The 24,924-nt window shown below is 37.8% G+C and overlaps 8 protein-coding genes across 18 annotated transcripts in view; 3 read left to right on the top strand and 5 right to left on the bottom strand.

The window, feature by feature from the left end:
• The window catches only part of LOC108623715 (protein croquemort), a 6,058-nt gene extending 5,490 nt beyond the window's left edge, over positions 1-568 (bottom strand). Inside the window, exon 1 of the mRNA XM_026812516.1 lies at positions 429-568. The gene's annotated coding sequence lies outside the window, so the exon portion shown is untranslated. The remainder of the gene's footprint in view (positions 1-428) is intronic.
• Positions 1-15,694, top strand: part of mora (cysteine and histidine rich domain containing protein) — a 41,286-nt gene extending 25,592 nt beyond the window's left edge. For 2 of the 4 annotated variants that reach the window (XM_026812511.1, XM_026812513.1), the window contains exons 4-7: positions 14,169-14,417; positions 14,489-15,051; positions 15,140-15,328; positions 15,405-15,694. In XM_026812511.1, coding sequence (XP_026668312.1) covers positions 14,169-14,417; positions 14,489-15,051; positions 15,140-15,328; positions 15,405-15,596 — 1,193 coding nt within the window. In that variant the 3' untranslated portion in view covers positions 15,597-15,694. Of the gene's footprint in view, positions 1-4,541; positions 4,576-13,052; positions 13,131-14,168; positions 14,418-14,488; positions 15,052-15,139; positions 15,329-15,404 lie in introns of those variants that run through there. The other 2 variants (XM_026812512.1, XM_026812514.1) reach the window with 2 other exon arrangements.
• On the bottom strand, positions 764-2,892 carry IFT57 (intraflagellar transport 57). Of its 2 annotated transcripts, XM_026812519.1 has the most exons (7): positions 2,717-2,892; positions 2,483-2,642; positions 2,120-2,401; positions 1,881-2,046; positions 1,701-1,809; positions 1,298-1,639; positions 1,067-1,233 (listed from the first exon to the last, which is right to left on the bottom strand). In XM_026812519.1, exons 2-7 carry the CDS (start codon positions 2,638-2,640, stop codon positions 1,067-1,069), a joined length of 1,224 nt encoding a protein of 407 aa, XP_026668320.1. In that variant the 5' UTR covers positions 2,641-2,642; positions 2,717-2,892. The 2 variants fall into 2 exon arrangements, with proteins under 2 accessions (XP_017877908.1, XP_026668320.1); XM_018022419.2 differs by lacking the exon at positions 2,717-2,892 and having other exon boundaries at positions 764-1,233; positions 2,483-2,640.
• rod (kinetochore component rough deal) lies at positions 3,761-10,607 on the bottom strand. Of its 2 annotated transcripts, XM_018022407.2 has the most exons (7): positions 10,268-10,607; positions 9,958-10,196; positions 9,775-9,876; positions 9,561-9,693; positions 4,172-9,502; positions 4,016-4,099; positions 3,761-3,943 (listed from the first exon to the last, which is right to left on the bottom strand). In XM_018022407.2, exons 1-7 carry the CDS (start codon positions 10,403-10,405, stop codon positions 3,893-3,895), a joined length of 6,078 nt encoding a protein of 2,025 aa, XP_017877896.1. In that variant the 5' UTR covers positions 10,406-10,607; the 3' UTR covers positions 3,761-3,892. The 2 variants fall into 2 exon arrangements, with proteins under 2 accessions (XP_017877896.1, XP_026668309.1); XM_026812508.1 differs by lacking the exons at positions 3,761-3,943; positions 4,016-4,099 and having other exon boundaries at positions 4,243-4,367; positions 4,436-9,502.
• Positions 10,713-14,269, bottom strand: Tace (ADAM 17-like protease Tace). Its single transcript, XM_018022410.2, has 11 exons — positions 13,737-14,269; positions 13,299-13,660; positions 12,900-13,241; positions 12,644-12,838; positions 12,418-12,556; positions 12,176-12,330; positions 12,027-12,107; positions 11,738-11,946; positions 11,438-11,676; positions 11,247-11,362; positions 10,713-11,186 (listed from the first exon to the last, which is right to left on the bottom strand). The coding sequence occupies exons 1-11, from the start codon at positions 13,792-13,794 to the stop codon at positions 10,884-10,886; spliced, it is 2,199 nt and encodes a 732-aa protein (XP_017877899.1). The 5' UTR covers positions 13,795-14,269; the 3' UTR covers positions 10,713-10,883.
• Positions 15,695-15,801: 107 nt separating the features above from the next.
• LOC108623690 (esterase AGAP003155) lies at positions 15,802-17,254 on the top strand. Of its 2 annotated transcripts, XM_026812520.1 has the most exons (6): positions 15,802-15,981; positions 16,077-16,207; positions 16,282-16,447; positions 16,509-16,703; positions 16,762-16,902; positions 16,964-17,254. In XM_026812520.1, exons 2-6 carry the CDS (start codon positions 16,154-16,156, stop codon positions 17,095-17,097), a joined length of 690 nt encoding a protein of 229 aa, XP_026668321.1. In that variant the 5' UTR covers positions 15,802-15,981; positions 16,077-16,153; the 3' UTR covers positions 17,098-17,254. The 2 variants fall into 2 exon arrangements, with proteins under 2 accessions (XP_026668321.1, XP_017877873.2); XM_018022384.2 differs by having other exon boundaries at positions 15,802-16,207.
• Positions 17,255-17,791: 537 nt separating this feature from the next.
• On the bottom strand, positions 17,792-19,612 carry EloB (transcription elongation factor elongin B). The gene is made up of 3 exons (XM_018022421.2): positions 19,428-19,612; positions 19,241-19,334; positions 17,792-19,081 (listed from the first exon to the last, which is right to left on the bottom strand). Exons 1-3 carry the CDS (start codon positions 19,428-19,430, stop codon positions 18,825-18,827), a joined length of 354 nt encoding a protein of 117 aa, XP_017877910.1. The 5' UTR covers positions 19,431-19,612; the 3' UTR covers positions 17,792-18,824.
• Positions 19,613-20,292: 680 nt separating this feature from the next.
• The window catches only part of LOC108623766 (phosphatidylcholine:ceramide cholinephosphotransferase 2), an 18,757-nt gene continuing 14,125 nt past the window's right edge, over positions 20,293-24,924 (top strand). Inside the window, exon 1 of one of the 5 annotated variants that reach the window (XM_018022543.2) lies at positions 20,293-20,870. In XM_018022543.2, coding sequence (XP_017878032.1) covers positions 20,809-20,870 — 62 coding nt within the window. In that variant the 5' untranslated portion in view covers positions 20,293-20,808. The other 4 variants (XM_018022545.2, XM_018022546.2, XM_018022544.2 and 1 more) reach the window with 4 other exon arrangements.

The raw sequence follows: 24,924 nt of genomic DNA, 5'->3' as shown, positions 1-24,924 counted from the left end.
GAATATTTATATGCACATAATAATTTTTCTTAACGTGAACAAGTAAGTTGACGTATTCGTTGAAGTAATTTCTCCGGGAACGCGCGCAGACGGATTGGTGAAAGTTAGGAAAAGCAAAGATCAAGTCCCGTTCACGTGTATAAAAGACAACTTTTTAAACTGGAAAGAAAGTGCATGCTCGCAAATACACCGAGTCAACGGCTCTTCGATAACACAGTTTATATTCGTGCGAGTCAACGATATTTTAATCAGTAAACGATATTCCAACTTTGGCTCTTGATGGCTGTACACGATCGCATACACGCAGTATTGAACAGTTGATTGCATTAAAAGAAATTAGGAACACGTGAGCCATAATCGTACATTAATTTGATGTATAGATCTGTTCATTTGAATCGTTATTAGCCGGATATTATAGACGTTCTTACCTCGCACTGCAACTCGTTGGTGAAAAATCGTCGAGTCGTTGAAATGAATTGAACCAGTGTGCCGCATTCAGTAGCAACGTGAAAGATCGCGCTGTTACTGAGCACACTGAGTAAAACTCAGACTGTACAGTTCACAACCAGCTAAAGCAAGGCCAGGAAATTGCTAAAAGAGGAGGGATCGTTCGACGACGAAACAGCATGTCGCGTGTATTCCCTCCTTAATTTCGCTCATCGCTACTGTCGTTATCAATCCACAGTAGCACCGATCATGAGTCACACGTTTGCGCGTCGAGGGAAACTCCTTTTATTATACATTGAACGAATTAATGAGAGAATTATTTTCAATCGTGTTGCTCGACTTTATTTCTCATGCTTTTAGCGTGATAAGGATTTAGTACATAGGTAATTCATTTCCATAAATTAAATACACGGCGTGTAGATAAACTGTATAAATATCGATGCGAGGTAATCGCTTTATTGGACCCGATTATTAACGATTATAGTCAGACAATGTGTTTAAAACATCTCTAAAAGAAGACTACGTTTTAGATTTGACTAGATTTTGATAAGAAATTATCATCTCTAACGAAGGTTGGACGGAACGCTTGACACTGGTACACATTATAGTACATGTTAATTCAAATTATCGCGACATTATTCGTGTTGTTCATATCTTCCTGGAACTGAGTCCGGTCTCGTATCCTTGCGCACATTAAACTGTATTCTAACACGCCGATGCGGACGTTCATTTCCGAGATTTCATTTTTCATTTTAGTAATCGTCTTTTTTATATTTATAAGAGGAGCTACGGAGAATATCTCTCGTCAATGTATAGATGTTACAAAAAATCAGTCGTAGTATATACTTACTTCCGTCTGTCATACTGGAGCCTCGTTCATCCGTTTCTTTTTTTACGTGCTCCAGCTCCTCTGACAGTTTGTTAAAAGTCCGTGTTCTTTCCGTTACACCGCCGCTAACGTCTCTGTACTGTTCTTTTATCTTTGACAATTCATCTTGCAGCGTTTGGTATTCCTTTAAAATGGGATCCAATTGCCTGTTCAAATAGGATTCCCTTGTTTTCACTTTGTCCAAAGTGTTGGAGATGTCAACGTGCAGTTTGTCTAGCTGATTTTTAGTACCAGTGAAATTGGTCGCTATGTTCATACGTAATTGTTTCATTTGTTCTATGTGCGATCTCCAGTCTCTTGAGTCTAAAATCATTTTTGGTCACTTAGCTCTGCTCTTTAAGTTTCAATTGAAAACATTCTGTACCTGTTTTGACAGTTACTTTTAACTGAGGTAGTACTCTTTCCAATTCTAGCTGCCAGTCTTCTCTGTTTGTTTTGGATTCTAAAATTTCATCCGGTTTCTGTGTCTCGTTCTGAAAAAATTTATAAAGAAGTTAAACACGTAATTCCTATGTCTCAAGCACGAACGAACGAATATGCTTACAAAATTTTGACCATATAGTTTTGTAATATCATCGACGTGTAAAATATCCTCGTCCTCGTCGTCGTACTCGGCCATCATTTCCTCCTCTACTTTCTCTAAAATTAATTCAGCGTCATCGTCCTCTATGTCTGGTTCGTTGTTTGGTTCATCAGGAGGTACTTGTACTCTAAAAAATGTTCACTAATGTACGATAATTTGAACGATCCTTCAAAACACGCATATGTACTTGAGACATTTACTTTTCCCACTGGAACTTTTGTACTTTTAACGCCTCGTCAGCCAGATTGTCCAAAACGTAAATTGCATGCTCGCCACTTCCTTGTTTAAGTTTGTTAGGTGGGAATTCGATTGGTACTCTCTTATCTCTTAAATGGTCTAATATCAAGGCTATCGTAGCATTAGGATCATCCGATTCCTGTGGTATCTCCATATTTCCACCTGTCTTTCTGATCAGCCATGCAGCTAAAGATGTGAACGTATAAAATTGTTCTCCTGGATTCGTTTGTGTTACAAAGTAATTCCTACGTAATTGTAATTGATCATTTAATGAACTTTTGTAACAGAAAAGTGTAAGTATATTCGTACACAATTGTGACATTTACCTATTTATAGCTTTTATCTTAAACTCTGGCAGAAATTGTGTGTCATAATTTAACAGTTTTAGTTTTTCTAATAAGTCTTCCATTTTAATGTACATAACGTAAGGAGCAGATGGAGAAGATCCATCTTCTATAATAATCTTCGGAGTGTCTCGAAACATTTCTGTAATAAAAAACATTAGGCGAACTTGTTTGTAGGTACAATTAGGTTGATATCTTTTAAGGAAACACGTTTACCTTTGAGGACTGTTGTACCTTTTCGGAACAGTTTATGTATTTTATAAATAATTTATTTACATTTGTATTTAAAATGTTACAATTTTAGCGTAATAAATAATATGTTGGACGCATTTTTCGGCCTCTTCCGTCGCTAGCGGTCGCTAGCAGCGGTGTTGGGCAGGTTGGGCAGTGGGATTTTTGAGGCGTGTGCACTGCAAGTTACTTGAAACAGCTGAATGACGTACAGACGTATAGTTATTTTTTCAATTTAAAAGTTCCATTAGATCCCGAATGCGAAGACTGAAAAGACTTTCCTCAACTTCCTGTAACCGTAGAACGTTGATATTATCAACGTTATACTTGATTCGAGATTAGTACTTCGGAAAGAGAATAACTATCATTTTCAAATTTTGTCACACTTGTATTACTTTATTTTCATTAGTGCACACCATATTTTGCATTTGAAGTAAGAATAAAAGTAATTGGCATTTAATATCTTAATGAATATCAGTGTTTAATTGAGATTAGTTTCTGAATTAATATTCGGAAAATCGGAAGTCATTGGAAATTGTAGTTCTTCATTTGTTAGCGTATCCAAGTCTAACTCGTGAATTCAGTTCGGACATTGATTTTAAGTAGCCGTACCTAGGATTGNGATGAAACGAATCTTGGCATTTTTATTTTAAAATCCTTGCCCAAATGAACAATCCTAGGTACGGCTACTTAAAATCAATGTCCGAACTGAATTCACGAGTTAGACTTGGATACGCTAACACATGAAGAACTACAATTTCCAATGACTTCCGATTTTTCAATAATTGAATCTAAGTATGCATAGATGCTGATAAATGTTACAACAAATTCAAAAGAACAATTGATTCCGTTTCGCTGGAACAAATGTGGAACAAACAGGAGACGAAGCATAACTTTAAAAACGAGGAAGTTCGAAAACAGGGAATTTCAGGAACGGGGGAACTTCGAGATTGATGTACAACCATTCGTCGACTTCTATCATCGTAGGTTAAACGACGCGAGTATAATTTTGTAAAAAGTAGAAATAAATTCTTTTCTCGACGTCCTTCTCGTTTATTAGATCCATGAGAATTATAAATACTTCGTAATGATACAAATTTACTTCCAACAGAATCGGCATCAGTAAGCGAATTCCATCTCGACATCAATTTCCCTGTTCCATCAGGCTGGCTGATCATTTTCATTAATGTACTTTTGTATAATTGTATTGCACTGAAAAAATATACACTTGGTTTAAAACGATGTATTATTTGTTGTTGAAAAGAGGAATTCTATTATACTCACGTAATCCACAAAAAGTATTCCGTCTGGTACCAAATTATTCAGATCTTCTAATATCTTCTCAATATTCGAGGTACGTTTCAGTTTCTGTAAAGAAATGTAAATAATGTATATCGTGATAATAGAATTTCAAGTACAAGCAATAGATCGGGCGCTCACCTCCAGAGTGAACTGCGTTTCTTCGTCGTTTAAAAACGGTAGCAGCACGAGTGCCAAATGTGGCTGTTGACACTGGAAGCAATATCTTACGATCTCTTTGAAACTTAATGTTCGTACAACAGGGCATGAGTACAAAAGTCGTAGCGCGCCGATGCAGTTTTCGATTTGTTCAGCAGTCGGGTACACATCCATCCTCCTAAATGGTTCTGTAGTAATCACTTCCCATCCGAAGAGATATCCGTTCGAATTTACAATTACACTTACGTTCCGTACTTGCAGCAAAATCCTTTTCAGTTCAGTGATCATTAATGATTCGGCTAATTTAACCAGTACCTTGTCCCACAGGGAGTATTCATATATTTCAAAATCTATACAGAGCTCTGCGATGGTGATGAACGCCTGCGGTGAGTATCTTTGCGATTTCCATAACATTTGTACAATCTCATGTTTAGAACACATTTCAAACGCATTCACGCTACAACTTATTCCTAACGATTCGAGTTTGCTTATATACATTAACGATTTCATATAATTCCTGATTGTTTGATGATCGCGTTTAGTCAGGTCCTCTAACTTGGCCGGGTCGACTATAGACTGTAACACGCGTAAAGCTCTGTAACGAGCTTCGGGACAATAATCTTCATTCTTATCGTTGAAAGCTATGTTTATAAGAAAATTAGCCGACAGTTCGAGATCTCCGTGTTCCAAAATGTAACACGCTCTCGCTAAATTGTCAAAACTATTGGAATTCGATTCGGAATTGTGAGGTATTGAAAATGTTTCCGTCACGCTTCGACTCAAGTATTTAACATCTGGCTGCAACCAGCCTTGTAATAATTCCATTCGTAGTTTCACAATGTTCATACCGTACAGCTGACTGATGGAATTAACTGCAGAATTGATATCGGGTCTATGATCGCTGGTGTATTGATACCTCTTGGGGATACTCTCGTCCGTGTACAATTCGCGTACCAATTTGTCTGGATTCCCAATTAACGACAAATACTTGGTATCTCCTAAGCCGTGCGTGCGTAAAATATGCTCCGTCGAGAAGCGTAAGTACTTGAACTTTATCTTCTCCAACATCGATTCTTGGAATTGCGTGGACTTTTGCACGGACAGCTGAGCGTATTTGAAACACTCCTCGGCCGCAGCCACTTGATCGGCTCCCGGTGGCGTCTGATTCACAGCGTAATACAACGCGGCTGTACCGTAGTACAACGCGTCCGGATCAGTCATCTTTTCTATACACTTTTTTATATTATTCAACAAAGTGCTGTTCCTCGGACATAGGGACCATTCGGAGGTCGTTCTGCGAGCATTTTCCCAAGTCTGCGTCACTTCTCCCTTTATAGCCAATGTGCATATGATGTGAGGCTGCAATTTAAAGATGTCAGCAATTTCCAGCCATTTCTCGTAGGTCTTCAAATTCAGTTCGGGAGTTATAATGTTCAACAAATTGATTTTTGGAAAATAAGGCAGTCGCCACTTAGCTATAGGTGGTGCGGACGTATACCCTGGATTGATATGCAGCCATTCGTCGAGTTCTATCTTCGTAGGTTGACCGACGCGAGTATAATTTTGTAAAAAGTAGAAATAAATTCTTTTCTCGACGTCCTTCTCGTTTATAAGATCCATGAGAATTATAAATACTTCGTAATGATAGAAATTTACTTCCAACAGACACGTCCTAATGCGATTCTTCAAGGCAATTTGGTCGTTGATGTAACTAGCAATGAGATCACATTTTTTCCTCAAATCCATCACTTCTTCTTCATCGATGCGTAACTCTTCTTTCCCATTGTAATCGTCTACGTGTAACGTTGGGTTCCATGTTTTTACTACCACTTCCAAATACAGCAATAAGCAATCTTGAAAGTCGAAGCCGAAATCGGAACAAAACTCATGGAACAAGGGAATCATGTCGTCGTTATAAGTCATGATTCCCTGCAATATTTTCCTCTTGGCTGTCAGGTCGCTCGTCAAGATCTCGTTATACGAAACCGAGTACTTGGACAATTTGCCCGCCCAATAATACAGTAGTTTGTTATTCTGGAACGGTTCGAGTAGCGTATGATTTCTTGTCAGATGAAAGTATGCGTGTCCAAGTTCTACTATTCTTAAATGTCGAATACAGTCAGGCTGGTACGACTTGTAAGCAGTGGAAATCCAGGCGCACGCTTCCGAATCAGATAACATGAAAAGGCAAGATAGACCAAGCTGGAGGTCAAACCCCCGAGCGCTAATTATTTTTTTTAACAGCATCGTTAAACGCTGCAGATATATTGATTTCATCTCCATTAACAATGATGTATTTATCTGTGACCTGCAACAAAAATCAATATATACAGTTTTGACGATTTGTAATAGCCGATAATCGTTGTGTTCTCCTCTTAATCCTTTCATTTTATCAATCAATTTGTTCATTGAATCCTCCGTACTCGAGTGTATCTCTTCAGCATCCGATCGAACAATACAAGACATTTGTGTAGAAATCACTTTTCCAAATAATGGTAATACAGATTGATTTGCTCCAATCGCCGGGTCTTTGTACATTTCGTATAATTCCGTCCATTCCTTCCATTCCTTCCTCGGTATTTCTTCGATCTCTTGCTTCGCGTCAATTGCACAAAGGCTTCTACTGGAGCATTCCTTATACAAAGTTGCCCACGAGTACAAGTCCAAAACTGATGGCAATTCTTCACCGGGACACACAGACAATGCAAGAGAGCATATATTCTGAATCGTAGCTGCTAGATCTACGTCCACTTTGTCCGCGTGTTGCATTAAAGGCAAGCAGATTTTATACGCGTATTGGGGCTCGCTCGCCATTTCGTTTAATTGTTTTTTAATACATCTGATTAAGAAATTCAATAAATTGTCGTCGCTCGTTGATTCCAGTAACAAGGATACAGTAGTAGCATCTGTTCTTTCCAACGCAAGTAGATCCGCGACTCTGGTAACTTTCTTGTAGATCATCATTTCTTCTTCCTCCGAAGCTTCATTAAACAATCTTGTAATGTAATTTCGTAGTATTTCCTTTTTCTTAAAAAAGTACTCGTCGACTGTGATACTGATTCCGAAATCTTTCTTCAACATGTACATTGATTTTATTCTGTCTAAACTGTCGATGATATCGTTGCTTGAACAACGTGCTTCCCTTGAAAATTTTTCCAACTGTAATCTCACCCAACCGAACATCTCGATATGATACGTGATATATTCGGGTACGGTGTTGAACTTTAAACAGGCTTCCACGTATCCACCAATGTTCTCACAACAGTGCAATAAAACATCGTTTTCCAATGAATTTAATACGTTCGTCGCGTCTTCTAAATTTCCCATAGACAGATGATAGTTCACGCAATTAGAAAATATCTGCTTCTTCAACGACACGTCATTTTTAGTCAATTGTTGAAGATCCGAAATCATGCTGTCACGATTTTCTTTTATTACGCGCTGCATTAGTTTGCCGTTCACGCCGACGCGTTCGTATCCGTATTTCTTCAAAATGAGTTTGACCGGCACAAAACTCTGCTCCGTCCTAATTTCCGCGGTCAAGGCATGATCGTACTTACAGCTTGTTTCGACTAGAGCCACGATGGTTGAACTCCACGGAACCGAGGCTCGTTTTAACACCTCCAACGTCTGCTGCAATTTAGTTTCTACCTTCTGGATCAAATCAATGATGACGATTACCTTTCTCTCCCAGAATGTTTCCTCGCCGAGCCACCAGCCTTTAGAATTCGTTAACATCTTTTGTATGTACGAAGAAAACGCGTAATCGCCCTCCAATGAATTGTTCAGCATGTACCGTTTCAAAAACGTATTTAGAAATTCCGGTATTACGTCCACATGCACTTTGTCCAGTAATATGTACGTTACTTCGATGGGATCCCCGATGTACGAGTCGAGGGATATAATCAATCGATAATTATCCTTTAGCTTTTTTATATCAGACATGGCTTGCATGAGAAGAGTAAGTTGTTTCAAGTATGTGTCTCCTTCCGAATACACTTCCTGAAGACATAAGGATCTCTCTTCGAATCTTAATATCTTGATAAACTTGTTCGCAAAGTCGATTCCAATCTGAGGCCACTTTGAATGATAAAACTGCTCGAATAATTTAATCCTCTTGCAACCCCAAAGAATAATTTCGCATATTGCGCTAGGGATGAACGACAATAAAGTTGGAACGTAATTAGACAACCACGGCCAAAGGGCAGACGGAGATGTGTTCTCCGGGAGAATTGTGAATATACCCTTCACTACTTCTATATTCACGTGTTTGATCATGTCTGGAAGATGCCTCGTCCAAATCGAAGTAGCCGCTTCAAATTCTCCCATCCTCAAATGCGTCTTGTATTCTTCCAAGAAGTCTGCTCTTGAAAATCGAATCCACGCCTTCACGGTGTCCTCATCGTAATATTCCATATCCCTCTTGCAGCCCCAAATCATATGAAACGTTTCCAACTTGTGCATTACGTCATTGATCGAAGGAAGAAGATTTAAATGTTCAGCCGTGTTTTTCATTATTCTTGAACGTGCGTATAGATGAAACCTTCGCATCTGCTCGTAGTTCGGAATAAGCGCTTTGCTACAGCACTCTACTATGTATTGCACATTTTCTATTTTATCAAATATATCGAGAATCGTGTCAACTTTATTCAAATCAGGACGTTCTTTTGCCCAAGGCCCAAGTTGCGACAAGAGCAACGCTGCTTTCGCGCAATAAATAGGTTCTTTAGACAAATCAAATGTATTTGCAAAATCTTCAGCGGCGTCGAACTGTTCCCTTCTTATTAAACGTCCTAATTGATGTTCGGGCATACTCTCTGACACAGTTTTCAGTCGAATCATATCTACATACTCGGTTATCGCGTTAACATTGACACCTTCTAAATACAAAATTATTTCATCGCAAGGATCCATGATTTCAACAAGAAACGTTACAACCGGTACAGTTATTTGAAACTTCTCCTGGAAGTCTGGGTACGAGAGAACGTGCACAGTATGTTCTTTACAATCGGATGTTAGGGTAACAATTTGACAGGAACTGTTATCATTATTTTCAATGATCGCAAAATCTGTTACAGGCGCATTATTCACTGTTATACCGAGTAAAGTTCGAGGACAGATCATGCTTAATGTACGATCTGCACGTAGACATAGCATTGCCATGTAATTTTTAAGAAACTTCACTTTGGTGTAACTGTGTTGCGATGAACTGAATTTGATATAATGCTCGCTGGGCCACATAAATAACATGTTTGAGGATAACATGGCTATGTACATGCTGTTACCTACTGTTCCTGCAGTAGCATATGTTACCTGTAAAAATTATACAAAAGTTGGAATTATTACATATTATTCATGCATGTAGACTTACTTCAGTAGAAGGAAACCCTTTGAATAATGTAGTACACTCGCATTGCAATGCAGTGCATTCAGTATTACTTGCTATTTCTTTATTTTTATCTTCATTTGAAGCAATTGATTCAGAAGTCTTGAATCCTGATATCCTAAAATGATGATAATTGGTAGTATTAAAGATTTACAACTACTTTATGTACAGAATTTTGTACACACAAGCATACACTTACCTATAAATAGTTCCTCTTTCGGAAACAGCAAATATGTTGATCCATCCGTTAGTTTCATTTTGTAAAAATAAAGCTATTACTTTAATCCCATCTGTGATATTTCTGTAAGTAGAAGATACATGAATATGTAAAAATACAATATCTATGCATCAAGTCTAATTGCATATAATTACAATTACTCACTTTGTAAATATAACTTCACTCTTCGACAAATGAAGGCAACACAACTCTCCATTTGACAACACGACAAACACAAAGACACCATCACGAGAAACACAGTAACACGTTATATCTAACTCGAAAGTGATACTTAACAATACTTCCTCGTATTGTTCACTTTCAAAGATCGTAATAGATTTATCAATTACTATACAAACTCTCGAATATTGTACAGACGCTATGATATTTGGATCTTTAGTCACCTATAGACGGCAACCGTTAAATTTCAAATGCCGCCACGCTTGATGGGAAAAGTAAGATTAATATTGTATACCTTTCCGTCAGATTCGATCGTAGCGATGGTATAGGCTTCGTATAACAATCCATTGTTCTCTGCTAACGTCCTTGCACCGAAATTAATCGTTTCGTCTTCGTTCTTAAATCCTGACACCACTTTATTCCAAGACGCCATTGTATACTGATCCACTGGCGCTCAGTTCGCGCGCGAATGTTCGTAAAGTTCAAACCAAACGGCACACGCGCACAGGCACACGTATATACACATACACCGAGGAGATAAGTATCTCCTCGGTGGTATATATGAAAACTTGTACTACCATAGTGGAGGACAGGTTACTAAAAAGCGCGTGAAAGCGCAGTCACAGATCATGAGTGCATGCGCTTCAGCTGCTGGTCATGATTTAGCGCGAAAATATATTTTCAACTAGTTGAAATGGGCATGCATTCATGGTCTGCGATTACGCTTTGGTACGAGCGTCTGCTTGCACGAGCGCCCGCCAGGCGCATATTATTATTTCGTAATGTGTACATATATTATTAAATATAATCCTCGCTTAGTATAAACATTTTTTACAAACGAAAATTTGTATAAAGAACAGCAGCGATCGAGTTAATGACTAGAGACTTCATTATGAATACGATACTTATACCTAAGACTGTTGAGTGACCACTCTCGATCGTTGCCCTCCTACATAAATAACTTGTCTCTGCTCGTCAGGATGAATGAGCTCGTCTGTGTGTTTCCAACGCCACTTTTTCTGACTCTCTTTCACGCGTCTATGATCGATATAACTGATAACGCAACTAGTTGGTATCCATACAATCGCAGTAATGATTATAACAGCGCCGACTATGTTATCTTTTAAGAATCGCATCACTTTGTTAATATTTATATCCTCGATAATATCCCAAAATCGTTCTACTACGTCTTGAATCGTTTTCTCGCAGACACCCTACAACAAATATTTCGTTCAATTCGCAAGCATACGATATAATCCCACGAGAACCCTTACCTTATTACAAAACCCTTGAATACATGGTGTCCCGTCGGGTAAAATATCTTGAGGATCTATGGGAAAGCATGTTTCGTTCAAACTCATTCGGCAGCACCGTTTGCACGCATCTCCGACTGTAAATAAGAATATGTACATGCACCGTTTTGCTTAATTTTGTGAATAAATGTGATATTTAAAATGGATCGTACTCGTATCACACATGCAACTCTGCAGACCCTGCGTTTCGCAATACGGTATGCATTTCCCAAGTCTGCACTGTCCTCTCTCTAGGCAACCCGTGCCATCCTTCATCGGTGGAGATCTAGGACATTCGCTGTTCGCGCCAGTGCAACGCGACTCTTGTTCGCACGTGGCGTATTGTGCGTCGCGACATTTCACGCCCAATGGCATAAACGCACAACCTTGACAGCATGGCGAATTCTTGTCACTGTAACAATATTTCATTTCTATAAATACGTACCAAAAAAACTTTACGATAGATATAATACCTGCACACTGCTCCTTGACTCCTACGGAGTTTGCAGTTTTTATCGCAGCAAGCATCGTTATCTTCGGTACCGAGTAATCCTGCGTCACACTCCTCGTCTCCTTCGACCCGTAAATTACCACAAAATGATTCCTCCGGTTCAGAGAAACACCGGCCAGACTTCGCTTGCAGTACCTTCCTAATAGATCTTAAACTACACGGTGAAAAACGCTAACCAATAAACAATTAACATTAAACAGTTTGATTTAGCATTGTTCTTAGTTTCTCTTTTGTACTGATGGATTAGCTACCTTATTGTTTACATCGTATCCGCTAACGCTATACGTGTACATTAAGTAAGAACCTCCTTGACTAGCACTTGGACTACATTCCTATAAAGAAAATGCATGTACTCAAAATGTCAACTATATAATCTACAGAGTAAAAATAAGTATGTTACCGTTATATCTGGATCGTGTTCAGATCCCCAGTTGTGTCCGAATTCATGTGCAGTTACTAAATCAGCTTCTCTCGTAATAACTCTTTGCCCATAGTGATTCCTACTAGAACTTAGACCCGAATTAAGATACAACGTGTATCCATTCTTAAAATACTCTGAAATACAAAAACATCGATTATACACTATTGAAACTCGAGAAGTAATTTGTAACGTTTGTGTATCTTTAACAAATTTATCTTTACCTGGTGTGCAGATCCCTCCTACTGAGTTTCTACGCGGGGATCCGACGTATGCTAATCCTAATATACCACCCTCGAATTTGAGATCAGTAAACAAGTGTGCCAGACAAAAGTCTTTGTGACTATATTCTCGGCTGAAAACCTGAACGTAGTTTCCATACTTATTGCTCCACGATTAAAATATAGCTGCTATATTTTGAATATAGAAAAATAGAAAGTTCCATTTTACCTCTAACAGTGTACGAACATCCCATTTCTCCCGGACCATGTTATAATGTGTCTCACCACCTTTCACTCGAGTCGGTTCACTGTGAACTACGATCTTTTTTATAACGAAACCCATTCCTTTGAATCCATCTTGCTCTTGCCGTTCTTGCCACAGAGTATCGTTATAAATTTTATGCACTCTATCAATCAAACTTATCTGTAAAACATAAGAGGATTTATAATCTAAGAAGCGGATAAATGTTAAATATATTGCTTACCAAATAGTTAATAGTAGTTTTTGTACTGCTAGCACCCATTTCCTGATAAAAACGATAATCGGCAACCAAGAGTAATGGACATCTCGTTTTTGTCGGAGTGTATTCATAAGTTTCTGTTTGGCGTTTCATTCTAAAATGCCCATTTAATTTAATATCAAATTCTTCGTCTTTCTCTTCGTACATTGGAATGTCCAATTCTTCTTTCACGTATCCACAAGTTTTAGGAACACTGTGAGTATGCCCTTCCCCGTCTTCAAAATGTTCCCAACTAAACTTAACATCCGACGATTTGTAAATAATCATCGTTTCATTTCCTAAATGAGGAAGATGTCTCCAAGACGGCTATAATAGGATGAAGATCGTTATTCCTATATATAAGAAAATTGCCTGTATACGTACCTCGATGTGGAATGTTTCGTCAGAAATTGTAATACTGCCTGTTAGAACACCATTGTCAATGTGCACCTGTGCATGGGAATCAATTTCACCAAATACTCGACCATGATAAAAACTTTCATGATCCAAGTGTATCGTCTTTTCGTCCCCATTGCCATTGACCTCATATGCTTTAAACTTGGAATGAATTACTTCTCTCCTTGGGGTTAAAATTAATCTAAAGTATCTTCCATGGGAGTAAAACTCTAATTCACTTATTTTGTTGAAAGGATGATAACTATGTTGAACACCTCTCTTTACAATGTTATGTTGTAAATTGGACGCGTGTAATGTTTCATAATATTTTAAATTTTTATGGAGACCATCTATAATAGTTTAGAGAAAGTTTATAACCCAAGTTATATCTAATTGAATATGAGAAAATTTCATATACAAACTCACACGTGTTTTGTACAGTGAAGAATATGTAGCATATTAAAAACGTATTTCGGAATTCCATATTTATTAAACGTATCTCATGTTACCAAATTTCACACACCTTTATATTGTGATGATTGTGAGTCATCTTTTTTTTATTGATACGATCTGACACACACACTGTCAACCTCCGTGGTCAACATCAATCATCAAACTGTTTTTTACTCAATTATAGGAATGTATAGAGAGCGTATCATAGCTTGACATTAAAACGTAGTCAGTGATTATTAATAACGGAGATGGGAAAGTTTATTATCAAATAAGTAACAGAAAATCTTCGAGAAATATTTCGAAAGTTTGGCTAATTTGTTGTCTCTCATTTCGTATCTCTTTCATACCGATCTATTAACTATACACAGAATTATTCACAAATCAGAAGTTGCGTGTTAACTTTAGATGCTCCAGAACGTGCTAGAAGTTTTTTCGAAACAATTGCCCGTGCTAGTCACAGTTGTAAACGTATCTCGTACGACCATCGTCCTCGTGTTCTCGCGCAACGGGTTCATACATCTAGACTAGTTGAAATAAAATTCGAAATCACAGTATTCCTAATTACTGTGTTCAAAATGTCACGGGAAACAATGCTGCTGCACTGTTACAATCGCGGCTGTGGAAAAAAGTTCGATCCGAACGATAATAAAGAAGGTATTTATTTTCTCATGCGGAAGCTTCTCTGTTTTTTTTTAATTATTCTTATACTTAATTACTCCCCCCAGGTGATTGTGTTCATCATCCTGGCCATCCAGTGTTTCATGATGCCTATAAAGGATGGTCTTGTTGTAATAAAAAATGTACAGACTTTACAGAATTTTTAAACATTAAAGGCTGTACAAAATCGTTTCATTCAAATGTTAAACCACCAGAGCCAGAAAAACCAGCTGTCGACAAGTCAAAAGCTAATGAAGTGATCAAAGTAATTGCTAAACCACTTATGGACGGGCCTATTTTACAGAGGCCTCCTTTTGAAACGTCACAAGTTACTTTAACGCCTAACGTGTCTCCTACGTTGTTAGAACAAATTAAAGGATTGACTTCTCTTGTGACAAACAGTGTATCCGATAGTAAAGTGCAGATCGGACAAAGTTGTAAAAATAATTCTTGCAAAGCTACATACAGAGGTCCTGCATCTGATGATGAAGTGTGCAACCACCATCCTGGTACACCTATATTTCATGAAGGATTGAAATTTTGGTCTTGCTGCCAAAAGAGAACTACAGACTTTTCTACGTTCTTAGAACAACCAGGGTGTACACAAGGGAAACACACATGGATTTCTACAGTATGTTTCTGAATCCCTTCTGTTTTTTATGTATTTATTCTGTTTCAGCTAACATTTCCTAATTTTGATTTGAACTTTGGCATTTCAGAATACTGGTAAAAAAGTGAAATGTAGAATGGATTGGCATCAAACAGGGGCATTCGTTGTAGTTTCAGTTTATGCCAAGAAGTATCAGCCAGATAAATCAACTGTTAAGCTGAACCCTATACGATTAACTATAGATTTATTCTTTATAGAAGAAAATTCTAGATACAATCTTGATTTAGAGCTAAGAGGGGTACGTAGATACAAGTATAAGAAATTTGTACGAGGTTATTGGGATTGTTAATTTATGAATCATTTCATTTTTATAGGTAGTCGATGTTGCACAAAGTAGCGTTAGTATGTTGCCAACTAAGGTAGAGATTAAACTTAAGAAAGCAGAGGTGGGTTCATGGGCAAAACTAGATTTTCCTAGAGAAAATGAAGGATATGAAGAGGAAAACAGTCAAAATGACGAAGAGAATAATACACAAGTCGATGCCGTGGATCTAAGTGATCTTTAAATACATACTATACTTATGAAATATATTATTGTACATTTGATCTCTTATATTTGACATGCAATGAGACAAAAGATCAAATTAAAGAATATTTATTTGTATCTATTCTATTTTTAAGAGTTCTGTCCTTATCTGGAGACACAAAACTATATTAGTTTCTTTTTTAACTTCTTCAAATTGTCTCGTAAGAGAACGAATATTTAGTATTAAATTTGTTAATTTAAGAAGAAAGAATTAAAAACGTGCCATGTCTTAACTGCATTTGATGAAATATTGAGATCTTTACTTAATGACTGATGAAAACAAATTAATAATGTTAACACGAATAAAGATAACCTTTTCAGATGCACTAGAATGTTTGTTCATTCTTGGACAGCGCTTCATGCGAGTAATGTCAATTGATAAAATATACAATTTACATCTTCTGTTTTTACAACTGAAATCGAATTTCAGTCTAATATTAAAAGTTCCTTAAACTTTTAGTGGGGCACGTTGCTTTGAAATGAATTCCAACATGTTTGTAACCTACGTAATACACAGATTGTTACTCTAACGTTTACATGTATTATACCAACCGTATTGCCGTGATGGATATTTCTTTAAATAAATTACGGGTAAATTTCCTTCAAATAACATTCTGAACAAATAAATCAATTTTAAACATGTAACCATATGTGTTTCATATTAGATACTAGCACTTCATGGATATGCCCAATCGGACACTATTTTCAAGACAAAATTGGGTTCTTTAAGAAAGGGATTTAAAAAAGAAATCGATTTTGTATTCTTAAAAGCACCGCACAAAGTTTCAATGAAAAGCAATTTTGGCATTGATGAACCAGAAGCAGAAGGAGGTACGTAGTTTCTCGTTTACGACGTTTCATTAACAGAAGGGAACATTATTGAATCTTACAGCGTATGGATGGTGGTTCAACACTGAAGATCATATATTCAAAGCGACTGTTCCCAGTGATCTAGCGGTGGGCTTTGAAGCTAGCGTTGCCCTGGTTGAAAAGACATTTCAAGAATCTGGACCATTTGATGGTATCCTGGGTTTTTCACAAGGAGCAGCATTTGCTACAATACTTTGCTTCATGCAGCAAAGAGATTGTAAGTCTCGAGTAAATATGCAAAACAGGACGAAAATTAACAACGTATAATATTACAGTGTTGTCAATCAAATTTGATTTTGCAATTATCATATCAGGATTCAAATCATTGTGTAAGCCTCATGCAACGTATTACAATGACAAAATAAGCATTCCCTCTTTACATATTTACGGCAGGAGTGATCAAGTTATACCGACAGGTAACAATGTACATTTTGAAGAAATAATTATATACTGTCGTTTTGTCGTTTGTCCTCACAGAAATGGCAGAAGAAGTTAGTAAAATGTTCATACACAAAACAAATACGACACATGAAGGCGGTCATTACATACCAAGTAAAAAAGAATGCTATAAAGAATTTATTTTAGACATGTTATCAAATAAAATCAAATAGACAATGCCCGATTCTTATACTATGTACGACACATGAAGAACAGTGAAATACACAATAATGAGACACCTACATCGACTGTGAAATGTTCTTGAGCAATATTAATAAATTTATTTAAATCAACTATAAATAAACATTATACAATACGTATCAAAGGTAAGACTCGTTAACAATTTATATCCAATATCTTGTATGGCAACCAAGAAGAATAAGATAGCAAAAACAAACTAAAATGAATTTATAAAGCAGTACATCCCATTCTGTTAATTATTGTACGATATCTTCAGTTTCTTTCCGTATAAAAGGCACCACTAATTTTAGACGTTTAATACTTATATGAGAACCTAAATCGTATATGTATTAAAAATGTATTAAATAGTGCCTTATTTCGTTTGGCTCGAGTATATTGCTTAGCTTAATTGTTATTTTCATGGCATTCATGCATATTTTCATACAAATTTCATGATCGTGTGTCTAAGATGAAGCATAGTATGCAGTTTAAATGTAAACTGTCCTTGTTTATATATCGTGGGTACTTGTTATTCTTTTAGCTTGGAGATATGTAGATTTATATAGTCTACCATTGTTGTAACATATATCCATACATGATTGACGTTCATCAAATTATCTTAGTAATGCCTATGATGTCGAATTTTGTTCAATCGTGTGGATACGTACGAATGAATAACTAAGTAAATTTATTGCAGCACTTGGAAAATTTTAATTTTGTTAAATTGCTATTAATTTAAGTGAAACAATCGAGACTTACTTAACGTATTAGAATCGGACTTTTAAACGATACTGTAACACATTTGAGGATACTTTATATGGTAAATGTTATATGAATACTTCCTTATGCATTCATAAAGAGTTCTCCATATTTCTATCATATAATATAAATATACACGTGACTCTTCACACAAATAAATTAATGAACATGTAAATAAAGTTAACAAGGTGTTATGATATAGTAAAATTATTTATATATAATACGAGTATTGTATTTTATGCTAAAATGATGCAATGTATTAAATGTAACCAATTTGTTAAAGTTACGTGTACTATTTATATAATTTATCACATTTTCAAATCCCTATTTTGTAACTGTAAAACCTAATTCTCAAAGTCTTCTTTTTTACAATGAATATTTCTGACAATTTTGCACTTTAAGTAATACGTGATGTTACTGTATATATTTTACAAAATTTGAGGCATTTTGTACTTCGAGCTTAATAAAAGAATTTATGGAAATGTATAATCTAAAGAGAAATGTTGTATTTAAGCAAGAAATAAATAGATTGCAAATATTACAAAACATTACAAGGTTACAAACTATAATCATAAATTATATCTGGCTGAGGTATATAGTCTATCTTGGCATTAACAACAGAGTTTTGAAACGTTTTCATATATCTATATAAAAGTCGTAATAAATTCGAATGTTGTATTGGATTACAAATTTTATTTTCTATATTTTTATTCGACTGTTCAAGTTATACTTGAGAATTGAGAACGGAAAAGCCAACAAAAACAAAATGTCCAATGACTACTTGGTAGTTTCACTAAGGAAGTTAAAAAGCCTCAAGACACTTTTAATATTTGTATAAACTTTTATGTACCTGATATTCACATCGTTTCGGCTGTTAACCATTCTGGAAATATCTGACAATTGTGAAATTCTGTTGAACTCAACATCTTATCATCGTTTAGGTCATATCAGTAATATTGTTTCAAGGTGATTGCTCCTGTCCATTAGCTTCCTGAGATTTCATGACATCCGGTAGGTCAGGTGGTATTGAGAATGGTGTCATTTCTAAACGTTCGAACAGCCCATTTTCTTGACGTACAGCTAACCCTATTAACGCAGGATTCTGTGGTTTTGCCGTGGTCGACGTTATTCCATAATCAGACAACAGTTTATTATCCGACATTAGAACATTGTCTTTGTTGAACAGTTGTTGATTCACAGGTGGTATTTTCAATATACCTACAAGATTTGCGATAATATACTCTTCAGTTCACAGTGGACCTTGATGACAATCATGGATATTAGAATGAAAAAAAAAAAAAGAAAGCCTTCGAAAGCCTTCCTTTGTGAAATGTCATTGCTACACGATTCTTTATACGTGTAAATTGTACTCTTTACCTTCTATAATTTTTTTAACTTCAAGAACTGTCGTACTCTCCTCTGCATCGGTAAATATCGTCAATTTCTTTCGCCGGATCATTAAAAATACATCCTAGAATGTAAATCCCGATTACGTTTGAGGTTATCTAATTTTCAAGTAAATCGAACCGTTGTAAAGAATAATTGAACATTGAATAGAACTCACCATTATGAATTTAACTATGTATCTAAACTGACACGTGTAATTAATGTACAGATTTCCTACAATGATCCTTTGTTGCTTATTGTTTACTTGCAAATCCTCAGGTTAGAGGCGAAAAGTTAAAATAAGGTAGACATTCAGGGACGAGATATAAAACACGTCATGCGATTGGCTCTTCCCCTTAAACGTGAACTACGTCTGGTGTATTATTTGTTTCTTTAACCAATCACGATTTCGTTTTATATGAAACATACATATAGCTATACAAATGCTTAAATCAGAGATGACAGTGTATTTAAATACCTTTCATAAAGTCAACTGAGATATATACTTCAATTGATCAAAGTATTTGAAACGTTGAATGATTAAACTCCTCCTCAACGTGGATATTAAATAAAAATGTACGATATACAATGATTTTATTATAATTACAGATTACAGCACAACCCCTACATTAATCTTCTACTCTATTACGAAAATAGATGGAGACTCTTATCTACTGTTCGCGTGAAATAAGGCGCAAGATATGCACACACTCGGATCTTCGAAACTTTCCAGAGAGCTAGCTTCAGTTCGTAAATATGAATAATTATTAAATTTTATTTTAAATCGTTAATGTTCAATTGCGGTTCATTGAAAATGTGAATGAGAGAGTAACGAGCAAAGTGGAAGGGACTGCTTCGCGTGTATCCTCCTGGCTTTGCGTGTACAGCAGTAGATAGTTTCTAACGGATGCGAAGGTCCTTGGCCTTAGAAACGCGGGGGTGTCGAACATTCGTGAATGAATCTCCCTTTTCCGCAATGACGTCACTGGTCCACCGTGAGAGGAGCGCGATCTATGAAGGGGCGCTTGCGCATTTTTAAAATGACCTCTTGCGCGTCGCTCATGAGTCTTCCAGTAGAAGCTCGTCCAAACCTTTGCTGCTGTTTCGCTCGCATTTCGAGTTTCACCGCGACCTGACGAAATGCGACTGTGGCACACGTCCGCCAAGTACTTCCTCAGGAAAGTTAAACGTCTGCGAGACCGGAAGAACATTTAACAAGGGAGGCCTGCGAGTACAAAACGAAGATACTTGGTCGCGGCATGTCTCGGTACGCGGTTCATAGGATATCCTGATCGAGATCTTCGAGCAATCGTGCACGACTACGTACGAGCGGAACAGGAAGATTGCTCGGCAGTACACGACTCGTTTCTCGTCGGTCGTCCTAATTGTGCGTGTATGAGTTTTTGATTGATCGATAACCGTGAATTGGGTCGCCCACGAGTCGCGCCCTAAGAACAGTGGAAGCTAACCCTGCGAAAGTATAGGAAGAGTATCGAACGGCGAGCATTGGCCGACGTGTTCGACAATCTTATTTGTCCTGATCAACGTCGTCGACGTATATGATGAAATTACAGCTATTCGTAATCGAAACGGATTACTGCTGGAGGAAAGCGTTGCTTAGGTAAGTGAGTGACCACGGATTTTCGACCAAGCTGCTTATGCTTTTAGCGCTTGTCAATTCCGTTAAGCTTGTTTAGAGATATGTCGTTTAAATATTAACGCCCCCTTACGGTATTAGATAATTCTGTTGAGTTCCATCGGATCGTATTAACAGAAAATAATTGAACACCTTCAAGTATTTTATGTCTATCGTGATCTTCGTAGAAACGTATTATGTTCTTATGTAGCTTTCATTGTATCTTACGAGTAGATTTGTTACTAATGAGTCGCAGATGAGATCGTGTTTTGCTGGTCAATTTCGTGAGATATTTAAATGTGGCGCGGTCACTTAAATTGACTACTAGAATCGCCGCCATGCGCGTGTCGCGTTTAAAGAACCCGATGCGATATGCGATGGCTCGAACCGGGGACTGGACTGGAGGAAAGCGCGACAATGATTCAGAACGTTTCGGCTTTCTCGGCTACAAGTCCTTTTCGTTGTGCGCGTTCGTGACCCTCTGACTGACGCCATCTTCAATCTTTTTTTTGTTCAAGTGTCAATTTTTGTGAACAGTACATACAGTGGATCTTGTAGAAACATAATGAGTACGGATAATGATTGTGACGAACGAACATCGTGCAGGACGGTTGTCTAAATTGAAAACGATAGAGTGATCGCGAGGATATGAGCTTGCGTCGTAGATCTAATTGCCTCGAACCATCCCTGAAAGATCGTGAGCCAGAAAGGAGTCGTTAGCCGTCCAAGTGTCCATGTAAAAGTCATTCAGTTGAATTCTTCCCCTTTGAAGTAATGTTGGTTAGTTTACGTGTTGTTTGATACATGTGTTACTATCTCTTTTTTTTTTTTTCCTATTCTGCCTGTCCGTTGCACCATCGTGGAACGCATTGTCCGTAAGGAAGTCTTGTCGGGTCCACGTTTGTTGGTTATGTTTCTATTAACAACCGTCTGTTGCAAATCGCACGCTTTAGCACGTTACGAGTAGTGAAAGAACTGAGAAACGTAAAGTAGTGCGTGTACGTATAGAAATATAAAATGCACAAGTTAAGATTACCTGTCAAGGTCGAATTGCCCGGTCGAAGTGCTTTAACAAGGTATGGTGATACTGATATTTGATCTATAGGTATCGATATTGCTTTCCTACCTTTTCCGTGCGTATCGTAATTAAATTGTATTAACGACGGGCGTTAAAGTTATACGATTCTAGATTGCGAACATTTTTATGTTTGTAATTATACAACGCAGTCCTGAGTACGCAGTACGATTCTATTTGCGTCTTCTACAGGAAAGCTAAAGTAGTTGTAGTAATAGCATGCTTTGAATGTAAGCACGGCAGAATTCTTATACGAAATTGTAACAGTCTGGAATCATTAACTTTGAGATATCACCATCGCGTTATTCTTTATTTCGGAGCATTAATGATTAATGCCAATGTGTTGCATAAAAAATGTTCTTACATATGCATTTCTTTAAATACGCATGAAACCGTCATGACCGAGTTTGAAACATTTTATATCAATGAGATGCTGTTTTTATTCTAGTAGAATGCTAGTTTTCGTAAGTGGACGAGATATGTGACGATTGAAGAATATGAATTTCTACACGTATTTATTAACAATGACGTGGCGTCGCATGTAATAACGTAAAGTTACCGGATTCCTCTCTGAACAGCTGTTAATGTTTCTCATATACTACATGATTGGATGATCATTATGAAATAAATTCGAGTTAATCGTGAGATAAGGCTGCAACCGGGTCAAAGCCTTTTAATAAAATTATCTAATAATTCTATGTTACATCAACAGGAACGAATTGTCGTCACGTTCATTGAATTCATAATCAGTGGAATCTATTACACATTTGCAATTTCTAGTCTCAGTATGTTGGCAGCATTTGTAATTACGCGAGGAGTCAGCAATTCCGTACAATCTTAATAGCGCAAATTATTTTTCGAACAATAGACTCCTTGAGACTACTCGTTGGTAGACTGCGGATTTTTATGGCATGCATTTTGTTGTTGATGCTTCATGCATTTCTGTCCATACAGTTTCTTACATATTTAAGTTTGCTATCAACGGAGAAAATCCGCAGTCGATTTCGAAAATTCGAAGACGCTAATAATTTGCGTTATCGGAACTAAATGCATCGATCAACTGTCGTCGATGCGTTTTCCTGCTAATTGAGTCACACTCGTTAAGACGTCCATGCCGCCATTCTTATGGAAAACGAGTGACCTTGGCAGTCATAAAACCTAATGCAAGCTGCTAGGGCCCTACCCATCTCTACCTAATTCTCCTACCATGACCAACTCCCCGTTTCCTGCGATCGAGCAAGCAGTTCCTCCGCAGACTTTACGCGGTGCGGTGACTCTGTCGAGATCCAAGAGATCTCTACCCTTACTCTCTCGTCGTATCGCGTTTTAATTCACGAAACAGTTACGGGCACAAGTATAAAATAGTTTGCGAGAGAGATAGAGTTTTCTGGTAGGAAAGAAAAGTAGAGAGAAGTTCGCTCGATGCATGCCGTGACACGAATTAATCGATCGCCGGCGGTCTGTCGAAGGGTGTCGAGGTAGAACACCGAGATCTCCCTGAACCACCTGTGCATTTCAGAGTGCGCGCGCGCGCGCTCGTGCTCGCGGTTTCTTTGAGTACACGTGCACCCGGAGAGCGGCACGTTCGGAGAACGCCGAGTTGTTCCTCAGGCTCCGTTCACTCAGTGTATTTTTGGCGTCTCATGAGACCTTGCACCGTCGGTCCGGGTCCAGTCGTGCATCAGAACTGATTTCGAAAGTAATTACAAACGGATACAGGTTCATACGTCGACGCGCGCGAATTGTTCAAAGGGCCACGGTTTTTTTTTTTTAAACAATTCTGGCGGATGCGTTTCTCAGAAAGCGGGACGTGTCGAGCGTCGTCGGTAACATGAGTCGTACAGAAACCATTGAACGCGCGATGCAGTTACGCGGTTGGGTCAGTTTTTGGCGTCGCACCTTTCACGAGGCTTTGCCAGAGTCGGTCTGGACTGAATACTGGAAGGACGGCTGAGAATCCGCGCGCCGCCGCGCAGATCCGCTCCGTCTTGTGCGAGTGACACTTTCAATCCTGTTACGAGTGGTGGATTTCACGCAATTATCATTGAACTTGATCAAGTACGTAAAGTATGGTCGACGCACGAAATCTCTCAACGACGAAATCAGTCACGATCTTATCGTTTAAATCATATTTCGATCGCGTGTTTGCTTTCACGAGTTCCTCGATTCTGTGATTGTCGAGCGCCAACCTGCTGGCACTCCCTCGATGTTTACGCGTCAATGAAATTCCTGATCTCCATTCGAATCCGAGCTTTTCTCACCAGATCGTGGAATTAATCACACAGCATCGTTTCCGATTGTACCGCAACGATTTTTTTTTTTTTTCGGTTTCCGTCTTTCCCCTTTTCTCTCGCCTACTTACCAAATGTATTTACGTTGCGATCATAAACTCCGTGCGGTCTGTTATTCTTTAAGTAAACCGAACACGCACTTTTCTAAAGTATCTTCAGAGTAAATTCAACATTGTCTAAAAAAAAAGAGCTGATCATCTGGTTTATCTCATTTGCCGATAATTCGTATCTCTTGAGCCTCTCGATTGTATCTCGTGAAACACGCGATTGAGCGTGCGTTTGCTCCGTTTTAATGCTGTCCATTATTGGCATCGATTCGTTTACCGGATTAACACAGTTTTAAAAAGTTCTCGGTTAGTAATTTCTCGAACAATGCCGCCGGACGTTTGAAACCGCGCTTATAGACCGCCACCGGAATCGATACCGTTTACAATTACGGGAAATTGAGGAAAAGTTGCGGGATCATCATTAATGCAACGGTATCAGAGTAATGGGTTGTGTTCTGTGGGTTAATACAATGTTGGGCGACTTACGTTCTGTTTACAAGACCGTTCTGTGCATTCAAATCGCAGTGGTGTATAACTGAGGCTAATTCGACTAATGTAAAGGAGGTAGTACTGGGACAAAACGAATTTTGAAACCAGTACTTGGACATAATAGATATGTATTTAAT

Source organism: Ceratina calcarata, unplaced genomic scaffold (assembly GCF_001652005.2).
Source record: "Ceratina calcarata isolate Rehan_Ccalc_2016 unplaced genomic scaffold, ASM165200v1 scaffold289.2, whole genome shotgun sequence".
NCBI lineage: Eukaryota > Metazoa > Arthropoda > Insecta > Hymenoptera > Apidae > Ceratina > Ceratina calcarata.
This window is presented reverse-complemented; position numbering and strand designations above follow the sequence as displayed.

Coding starts and splice junctions, on each gene's coding strand:
- IFT57 (XM_026812519.1), bottom strand. CDS start 2,640: ATGTTTCGAGACACTCCGAAGATTATTATAGAAGATGGATCTTCTCCA. Junction 2,402..2,482: donor AAGATAAAAGCTATAAATAG/GTAAATGTCACA, acceptor ACAATTACGTAG/GAATTACTTTGTAACACAAA. Junction 1,640..1,700: donor AAAAGTAACTGTCAAAACAG/GTACAGAATGTT, acceptor AAATGATTTTAG/ACTCAAGAGACTGGAGATCG.
- rod (XM_018022407.2), bottom strand. CDS start 10,405: ATGGCGTCTTGGAATAAAGTGGTGTCAGGATTTAAGAACGAAGACGAA. Junction 9,694..9,774: donor GAAAGAGGAACTATTTATAG/GTAAGTGTATGC, acceptor TCATCATTTTAG/GATATCAGGATTCAAGACTT. Junction 9,503..9,560: donor AAGGGTTTCCTTCTACTGAA/GTAAGTCTACAT, acceptor TAATTTTTACAG/GTAACATATGCTACTGCAGG.
- Tace (XM_018022410.2), bottom strand. CDS start 13,794: ATGGAATTCCGAAATACGTTTTTAATATGCTACATATTCTTCACTGTA. Junction 13,661..13,736: donor CTTCACTGTACAAAACACGT/GTGAGTTTGTAT, acceptor AAACTATTATAG/ATGGTCTCCATAAAAATTTA. Junction 12,557..12,643: donor ATGTTCGTACACTGTTAGAG/GTAAAATGGAAC, acceptor AACTACGTTCAG/GTTTTCAGCCGAGAATATAG.
- LOC108623690 (XM_026812520.1), top strand. CDS start 16,154: ATGTATTATACCAACCGTATTGCCGTGATGGATATTTCTTTAAATAAA. Junction 16,208..16,281: donor TTTCTTTAAATAAATTACGG/GTAAATTTCCTT, acceptor GTTTCATATTAG/ATACTAGCACTTCATGGATA. Junction 16,448..16,508: donor TGAACCAGAAGCAGAAGGAG/GTACGTAGTTTC, acceptor TGAATCTTACAG/CGTATGGATGGTGGTTCAAC.
- EloB (XM_018022421.2), bottom strand. Junction 19,082..19,240: donor AGTTAAAAAAATTATAGAAG/GTAAAGAGTACA, acceptor CAAATCTTGTAG/GTATATTGAAAATACCACCT.